A 9,953-nucleotide genomic window follows, 5' to 3' on the forward strand; every position below is an offset into this window, starting at 1 on the left:
AGCTCCGATTGGGCTGATTCAAGACTCACTAGAAAGATAAGAGAGAAAGCTACAACTTTCGTGGTTTGGGCTTTCATAGATGTGGCCTGCATCGAGTTTAAAAGGTGTGACTGTTAGTAATAGCACCTATAAAAGTGACTAAATCTCATGGCTTCAATGCCAAAAACATTGAGTAAACTAGGAGCAGCTGATCACCAAAAGTCAACAAGGAAATATACAACTCTTGAGATAAATAGTTGGACCACCGTCATCCTTCGCGATGACTAATTGAACATGTTCAGGGATGAGGTTTCTCTTGAACTACTTTAATTGTAATGGGAATAAATTGTCAAATAAGCATAAGTACAATTCAACTCTTAATTTACAATCATGACAACCCACAAGACGTAATTTTGTATAGCTATGGACCACACAAAAATGCAACATCAAGCTAATGGTGTAAATTATGAACAAGTTTATCAGAAGAGTATTCAAGCATCGTATGCCTAATAAACTGGATATAAGATCATAATAAATGATACAAAACAATTTGAACGAAGGGCAGTGGATATTGGTGCTATTCCATGATGGACCGTAAAAGGTGAATAACATTTGGAAATATTTATTTGGACATGAAATTAAACTTAATGATAAACTATTTTTTTTTTTGCAATAAGGTAAAATTAAAAGGCCGATCGATAACAAAGTTGCAACAAAGAACATGAAAATATATCAATGAGAGTTTAGATTGTCGAATGTGTGTACCTTTGGAATCGAAGAGAACATGAATGAATTGGAATTGGATGGAAATTCAGGACTATCGCATGTGTGTACCTTTGGAATCGAAGATGATTTCCATCCCCCATGAAAATTCAAGACTACCATCTTAACTCCTCGATTTGAAGCCCCGTTTCTACTCATGATGAATTGGAAACCGCTCCAATGGAATTAGTCAAGAACAAAGAATCCCGTAAACAAAATAAAAAATATACACAAAAAGAAAAATAATAGATCTAATTAAAATACCAACGAATTTAGGATGGTTTTACATATATCGACTACGACTTGGGAAGGCATTGGACCGGGTTGACCTCAAATTGTTTTTGAACGAGAACAATGTTGCAAGAATGTGATATCTCAAATCCAAACAAAATAATGATAGGGATAGGATTCAGCAACACCAACTTTTGTGAAAGAAGAAAAAAGAGGTTGCATGATTCGAGGGCAGGGAAAAGTCCCCCTCCCCCTTAAAGAACTATGACGGATCTAAATTCAAGAGATTGAAGATAAAAAGAAAACATGGAGATGATACTGGGATCAAAACGTCGATCACAAAATGATCCAACAACTTCTAGAAGTGGACTTAAAATGAAGAAAAACAAAGAATTTGATCTAAGGTACTGGCAATACGTTTTAACTACAAATACCATGGAAGGCAAGATAGATATGCTATAACAGAGATTCTCAGAAGAAAAGAAACAAAATGGCATAAAAAATGATCATCAGGCAATCTAGCAACTTCCTAAGACAAAAATCAAAACATAGAAAACAAAGAAGTAGATTTATGATTAAAAATAAATGAAGAGAATAAAACAGGGAGAGGATGCGTGATAATTGAATAGACAAAAAAAGGCAAAGTTCATTCAGCAACGAACTAGGCTTCTGCATCGGACTTCTAATGTTCCATTTTGTGACAACAAAGCTATGCCTCTCCATTTGTTGAAGCAGGCAGCAGGGAAAGGAATGATCGAAGAAGAAGAAGAAGAAAAAGAAGAAGAAAAAGAAAGGGAAAAAAGGATAGAGAGAGATATTGTGATAAGGGTGGGAAGGGTTGTGGTAGTGAGATAGTGCTCTGTATTCAAATGGGATCAAAGTGACGAATCTGGTAGTGGCGGTGGTGGTAAGGAAAGAACAAACTAGGGGATGGGGAAGGTGTTCGAGAAGACTCCCACTACCATGAACTGTTGTTGCCATTGTTAATGAAATTTGGGGAATTCCTACTAGATGTAGCTTTACTAACTAGGTTTCCATATCGGATCTGGTGTGTCTAGAGTTCTCAATAATGGTCATCATACGAGGTCGGAGGCTCCTGTTTATTGAGTTGGGGCATGATGGTGACAATCCTATTTTCGTTTGAATAAGGTTCCTGTAAATCTCTATAAATCTTTCCTTCAACCACCATCCTTAACTCTCACCCAATGAAATTCTTGGAGATAGGAGATGATAACCAGAGATTCTAATGTAAGCACCATGGTAAGGCAGAGGTTGGTCAGTTTTCGAAGGTTTGGAGATGGTGGCGAGAAAGAGAGAGGATGTGGGGAAGAGAGGAGAGAAGGGAGTTGCTTCTCTCTTAGAAATCCTAGGTCAAGATTGTATTATGTTGTCCCCTAGGGAAGAAGTCTCTCCTCCTTTTATAGAGAGAAAGTTAAGGTTATCAAGGAAGAAGTTCTTTCTTGTTAGGAAAGAGGATCTTTTCTGTTTGGAAATGAGATCTTTTCTTTTGTTTGAATATTAACAGATCATTATTAGATAATCCTATCCCTTCAGATTCTCTTTGTATGCAACCCTATTATACTGATGTGGCGTAGGTGATGCCATCGCTTGGTGGACATACTTTCATTAAACTCACATGCATAATTTAAAAATACACGTGTAACCGATATTTATTTCTAATCTATTGTGATTTCACGGTTCTATAACAGTCTCAGGTTCATGACAACTTTGCACATTTCTGAAGTTCATCACGAATTTGTGCATATCTAAGCTTTATTGCAAGTTTATGTATGTCTAGGGTTTATTGCGGATTCGCACTAGCTGATGTTCATCATGGCCCATTTCGAATATGAATTCATCACCATCGCAGACCTATGATGAACTTATCGTGAACGTGTGATGGGTTATGGATTCATCATTGGTGTCCATATAGTGTTGGTTTGACACATTCTATACTTTGATGGTCTTAGTGACCACTATGTACCTATAGTAGGAAGAACATAACAACATACATGACAAACACATTTACATGGAAGCAAACCAACTTATTACGTATTACTTGGATTATATTGGCTAGGAATTGGATGGACAACATCTCTCCCCCATGCATTTGAATGCAATCAATGGGCTACCCCTAGTTTTTCTAGTGAGCTTCTTCTTTTCCTCCATTTTTGTGCAAAACACACTTTAGAATGTTGCTTAAGTAGTACTAGTCTATTCTCTACCATACACCTTTTCTAAGTAAAGTTGTATTATCAACCTTGGTCTACACATTTGTTTACCATTAGGATGTTATCTGTAATTTGTATATTTCTAATGAAAGAATATTGGTTTTCAAAGATTTCACCACCAATTACTCTTTAATTCTATCTACTAAAACTAATGATGGATAGAAGTGGCTCGCTAGTCATCCATCACCACGTTGGCATCCAGTGCAACCTTAGATCACCTTGGGACTTTAAGTACCATCAGGTCGGAACTTGCTCGCCAACAGGATGGATTCATGTCACATTGGAGTACTCAAGCTTAGTTTGAGATAGCTCGGTGAAGATTGATCTACAACGTCAATTGTCACCTTAGAGCGCTTATACAGCACAAGCATCAGACAAGTTCCTTGATCTCATAATAGTTGACCTACATCACTCGCTCATTTTGTACCAAGCAGACCATTTAATACCTTTGATATGCTTGGGGGCATGCCATTCATTTAGTAGCAGTCACAAAAGTCTCCCCTGTTTCTTTGGAAAAAGGAAAGTGGTTGAATCAGTGATTGTCTTCAAGTGTCCTTAAGATCTGGAGGTTGAGGACCATTGAGGACCATTAACTCCAATAATCTTAGAGACATTCTAATCGCTCCCCAGAGCTTGTTTAAGGGCAGTTCATCACCCTCAAATGGTACACGCTCTATTAGCCATTGAACTCTTACACCATCTCCCTTGTACTAAGTTGATGGTTGGAGCCTTCATGTCTTGGTCCACAACTTGGGCACTCTGACACCATCTCCCTTGTACAAATAGCTTAAGCGACTTCACCCAATTCATCTTTCTAGCAAGGACAGGAGCAAATCAAACAAATTAAAAACCCTAGGCACTCTTTAAAAGACTAATTGGTTTGTAGTCTTTTACTTCAAGATTGCTCTCTTTCTAAGGGATAACAGCTAAAATGTTAGAGCTAATATTCCAATTACATTGCAATATCTGTTGTATATTAAATCAAAATTGCAACCAAACATATTGAAGACATCACATAGTCAAATTATTTTTCAATGGTTCATATTACACAAAACGTACTTATCATCAAAGTCTTTAACAACATTAAATATATCACTGTCACATTTTGCTTTATTATAATTCATTCACCTTCATGTTATCTTACAAAATTTTCCATAGAATGCACCGTTTTTCCTAAAGTTATTTCTTGGTTCATTTAGGCATTGTGTTTGAGAAGCCAGACACAACCTTGGGATTTGGTGTGAATTCAAACTTGTAGAAAGGCAAGCTCTCCAAGTGAATGCCAGTGGGCCCATATATAGCAGATCTGGACTTGTTTTAATCGCATTTCACTATTCTCTTTTTCGGAAAATGACTATTCAGCCAAGGGTTAGAACTTTTAGGCTCAAAGTATAGTTGGAGTGGATGAGTGGGAGATTTTGACATTTTGAATATTTATAGGTCTGTAGTGGAAATTAGAAATCTGCATTAAGCCTGTCTGTAATTCTCCATTTCTTTTGATTTTGTAAAAATCTAGTATGACCACAGTTAAAAGGCCTTTTACTTTTGACTAGTAGTCCTAACCCAATTGGGGGTCTATGACAAGCCATCTTTTGGATATCTAAGGATAAAAAATATTGGTCCCTCTTATTTGGGCCCCAACTATAATATGTCCTTATAACCTTATCCTTGAAATATATTACACATAACAAGACGGGAAGGGCCGAACCCATTCCTGGGCCTCAACTTAGGAATTTATTTGGGTTTAAAAGGCTTGACGTCACTGGTGTTATAGTGGCCCTTTTCTTTATAACTTAGTCCGGCCTGCATTAATGGGTTCAACTACTGTTGTATTTTTGCATGAACCCATTTTTGGTATCAAGTGTGGTAAAATGGTTGCCTATGCACTATATAATTGTTTTGAGTCTACTAAACCAAAACCCTATTTGAATGGGCAGATTTAAGTATAATTGTTTAAATTGATTTTAACCTTACAAAATAAGTTTTGAAAATTTGGACATTTGCTATGTAGTGTCTTGTGGCACTAATGACACTAGCTTACGTATATTAAACAATAATAAACAATCGTAACATTGTAATATGTGCCTTAGACCTTGTTTTTCCTAATTTTTAATGTTTACATCAAGTACAAATATTTCCTAATTTTTAATGTTTTCCTAATATATTAATTCCAAGGAGAGGTGAATGCTGACTTGGTCCAAGTCTTTGTGTTTATTATTCTATTGCAAGTGCTTCTTTACATTATTGCCCTTGCACATGGGTTTGGTTGAATGAACCATAATTAAGTCCACAACTGGAGAACCATTTGCCGTGTCTTCTTCACTTGTACCATCCCAAAAAGGTGTTATATGCTCTGATCAGTGAGTGGAACGTTGTGACCGCTTGCTTTAGTCTGTTTTCTCTTTGGCAAAATATGGCAGAAACTGTGCTTTTTGACTTTGTTGGGAAGATAGTGGCAAGCTTAGCCCCTCAAGCTATTCAAGAGATTGGTCTGGCATCAAATGTCGGAAAGGATGTTGAAAAGCTCAAAAACAAGCTATCAACGATCAAAGATGTGCTTCTGGATGCAGAGGAGAAGCAAGCCAAGAACGATGCCGTGAAAGATTGGCTCAGAAGGCTCAAGGACGCTGTTTATGATGCAGATGACGTGGTAGATGAATTTCAAACTGAAGCTTTGCGAAGGCAAGTGGAGATCCATGGCAGCAAAAGACAGGAGGTAAAAAACTTCTTTTCTCGTTCAAATCCTCTTGCATTCCGTTTTAAGATGGGTCATAGAATAAAAGAGATCAGGGAGAATCTTGATGTGATCGCATCAGATATGTCCAGATTCCATTTTAAAAAGAGGTTACATGATACCCGGCCATTTGCAAACATAAAGAGGGAGGAAACCCATTCCTTCGTACATGAATTCAATGTTATTGGACGAGAAGAAGATAAAAAGAAGATTGTAGAGCTTTTATTAAAGGGACCCCCCGACTCCAACTTGGGTGGTGGTGATGGTGTTCATCATCATCATCATCCAGCTGATCAGAATGTGGCCATCATTCCCATAGTTGGAATTGGGGGACTGGGGAAGACCACACTTGCCCAATTGGTCTACAACGACCAGAGTGTGGCAGATCACTTCCAACTGAGAATGTGGGTGTGCGTGTCCGATGAATTTGATGTGAAATTGCTAACACAAAAAATTATAAGATGTGCCAACTCTTCAGATATAGATTGTTCCAACAAAGAAATGGAACAATTACAGGCTATGCTTCGAAAAGCTGTGGACGGGAGGAGATATCTACTGGTGCTGGACGACCTGTGGAACGATAAAGCAGAGAAGTGGAATAAGCTGAAAGAATTGCTAATGGGTGGTTGTGTGGGAAGTAAAATCCTAGTGACAACACGTAGCAAAAAGGTGGCAAAAATCATGGGGACAGTTGGTATCGAAGCATACCATTTGGAGGGGTTGAATGAAGAAGAATGTTGGGAGTTGTTCAAGCAACGTGCATTTGAGCAAGGACATGAACCAGACCCAAAGCTGGTGGAGATTGGAAAGGAAATCGTCAAAAAGTGCAAAGGAGTAGCACTAGCAGCAAAATCACTAGGGAGTTTGATGCGCTTTAAAACCCAAGAAAGAGAGTGGTTGTATGTGAAAAATAATGAAATCTGGAGAATAGAAGAAGAATCCCCACTTGGTGATGGTGATGATGATGACGAAGGAGATAGAATTGTAAGAGTACTGAGGCTAAGCTATGATTATTTGCCGTCCAAATTGAAGCAGTGCTTTGCCTATTGCGCAATATTTCCCAAAGATCATGAAATAGAAAAGGAGACCCTCATCCAATTATGGATGGCACAGGGGTTCATTAGAGGGAGTAGTAGTAGCCTGGAGGAAATAGGTGAGGAGTATTTCAACGATCTACTGTGGAGATGCATGTTTCAGGAAGCAAAAGAAGATGAAGAGGGAAACATAGTAAGTTGCAAAATGCACGACCTCGTGCATGACCTTGCTCAATCAGTCGCAGGGGTCGAGTGTTTTCGGATAGAGAAGGGAGCTCAACCACCTAGTATAACTATTCCGGAAGGAGTTCGACACGTGACGCTTCTTGACCGTGGAGGATATAATAGCACTAACAGCACTGAATTCTGGTCAGAATTGGAACTTGCTAATAAGGTGCGGACTCTTCTACTCTTGCCCTATTTTGCTAGAAGGGCATTGCCAATTGAAGGAATAGTGAATTGTTGTGCTTGCTTACGTGTGTTAGACTTGAATTTTTCATTTCTTAAGAGCTTGGACATAAGTAGCATAGGTGAATTGAAGCACTTAAGGTACCTTGACCTCTCTCGTAACGATGGAATTAAGACACTCCCTGCATCAATTACTAAGCTCCAAAATTTGCAGACCATGAAGCTCCGATGTTGTGGTCTTGAAAAATTGCCAGAAGATATTGGGAATATGAAGAGCCTAAGGCATGTTGACCTCTCTGGGAACGAGCGAATCAAAGCATTCCCTGCTTCTATTACAAAACTAGAGAATTTACACACTCTAGGTCTTACTTCCTGTTCACTTGAAAATTTGCCAGTTGACAGTTTGGGATTACTGACAAGACTTAGGAGAATCAAGGGATTGGGGTTATGTGGTGAGCATATTAAGCTGTTGCATGGGCTGAACCAGCAGCTAAGCGGGGATTTAACTATTTGGAGAGCAGAACAAGTGAGAGATGGCAAGGAAGCAAACTTGAAGGAGAAGCCACACCTTCGATCCTTGACATTAAAATATGGAGGGGAAGGGGATAATGATGATGATGCGTTGGAAGGACTGCAGCCACATCCAAATCTAAAGAACTTGAAGCTAAGCGGGTATGGAGGGATGAAATTTGCTTCTTGGATGATTAAATCCTCGTTGCTCCCAAATCTAGTGAGAATTGATTTAGTGGATTGTCCAAGATGCGAATCTCTAGATTTCTCATGTCCCCTCCCTTCCCTTGTGGTTCTATGGCTATCTAAATTGATATCCCTCAAGAGCATTACAAGCAAATTGAGAAAAGGAGATGGATTCCTCCCATCCTTGCAGCATCTCTACCTCTGGTACATGCCTAAATTGGAGAGTTGGTCAGTAGTAATGGAAATATTAGACGGTGATCAGGAAGTAGTGGTAGTAGAAGAAGAAGAGCCACATAACTCATTATCACTGTTCCCTCACCTTCCCAATCGCTGGATCATAGAGGGTTGTCCTAAATTGGAAAGTATTCCTTGGGGTTTGCCGGCACGTGAAAGAGTCGAATTATCTTGGATTGATGCCAAGCCATTGGAGTTAATTCTGAAGAAGAAGACGAAGAAGGATAAAACCCCCATCCCCATCCCATTAATGTTGACATCATCATCATCATCAACTACAAACTCATCATCCTCTTCTTCTTCTTCTTCTCAACACTTCCTTACTACTACTCATGTAACCACCACATCCTTGGAAATTAGGCACTGCAGAGACCTAGAGTCTTTTCCTTCGGAGGCGATGGAAGGCTTGACTTCTATCCGATTTTTACATATTTCACATTGTTGGGATTTGAAATCATTGCATCCTCAAGCAGTGAAGCAATACCTCGCCGATCTTGAAGAGCTACAAATTGAGTCTTGTCCAATCTTTCATTCGTTGGAGGGCATCGGAGGTCTTTCTGCCCTAAAAGTTTTGAGGCTTAGGCATCTGCCCCATTTGTTGGAGCTGCCAGAGGAGCTTGGAGACCTCGAATTGCTTGAAGAGCTTTATATTGATGACTGTCCAAAATTGACATCTCTACCTCAAGGTATGCAGCGTCTAATGCAACTTCGACATCTACGGATTGAAGGTTGTCGGGAGTTAAAGGACAGATGCTCAACCAATACGGGTGAAGATTGGCCTAACATATCTCATGTCCCAGAGGTGGAAATACTATGATTCAATTAATTTGGAATGTTCCGTCTCAACTTTCACATTCATGCAGCTCTGTACTTTACATCCACAACGTAATGCCTGATGATGTTATTCAAATTCTTCTTCTCCTTCTTCCTCTGGTTCGTGGCCATTTCACTTGATCCTTACAATCAATTCATTGGACTCTAATTTGTCTATTTAGGAATTACCGTAACTGCCTTTCTCATATTTTTAATGTTCCTCTGTGGCAGGTATAATAAGCGAGGAGCATCTCTTATGTGTTATAACAACTCGAGAATTACGTACGTCATTTAATTTCAACCCACTGTTATTAGTTTGTGGTCAACACCTGTTAGGTTTCAACTTTCAATTGTACTCTGTAGCGGTTGAACAAGTTTATTCCTTGCAGATCCAACTCATTTCTTTATTTGTTCATTTCTCTTGTCTATGGACGATTCATTCTATGAAGTTTGTGAATCAGGATGTGTTCTGAAATAAACTATTGCTTTCCTTTCCAATCCTGGCAAAACAACAAAATCGAATTAACCATTGATTATTTATTCATCAATTTCTATACTGTTTCTTAGCTTGCTGAGAAACTTGACAATTGCTTTAGAGTTAATTTTATACCCAAGGAACAGGGGATGGACAAAAACAGCCCCGGAAATCTGAACTTGGCTAGCGTTACATTCATTGCTGTAACGAATTCGTTAAAATTAGAGGTCTGTCTTGAAAAGCTAGCTTCAGAGGCTGACATCAAGACATTAGCAAAGATCAGGCAGAAACATCACAAAAGGTTTGGGATTTTGCACTTCTGTCATGCTAAAGAAACAGTTGTTCAATCACTCAGT

At 38.9% G+C, this 9,953-nt stretch overlaps 1 protein-coding gene across 1 annotated transcript; it reads left to right on the plus strand.

The window, feature by feature from the left end:
* Window positions 1–5,523: 5,523 nt before the first annotated feature.
* LOC104590096 (putative disease resistance protein RGA1) lies at window positions 5,524–9,670 on the plus strand. The gene is made up of 2 exons (XM_088897165.1): window positions 5,524–9,242; window positions 9,354–9,670. Exon 1 carries the CDS (start codon window positions 5,617–5,619, stop codon window positions 9,124–9,126), a length of 3,510 nt encoding a protein of 1,169 aa, XP_088753291.1. The 5' UTR covers window positions 5,524–5,616; the 3' UTR covers window positions 9,127–9,242; window positions 9,354–9,670.
* The last annotated feature ends 283 nt before the right edge of the window (window positions 9,671–9,953 follow it).

Source organism: Nelumbo nucifera, chromosome 2 (genome assembly GCF_055504915.1).
Source record: "Nelumbo nucifera cultivar China Antique chromosome 2, China Antique-T2T, whole genome shotgun sequence".
Lineage (NCBI taxonomy): Eukaryota > Viridiplantae > Streptophyta > Magnoliopsida > Proteales > Nelumbonaceae > Nelumbo > Nelumbo nucifera.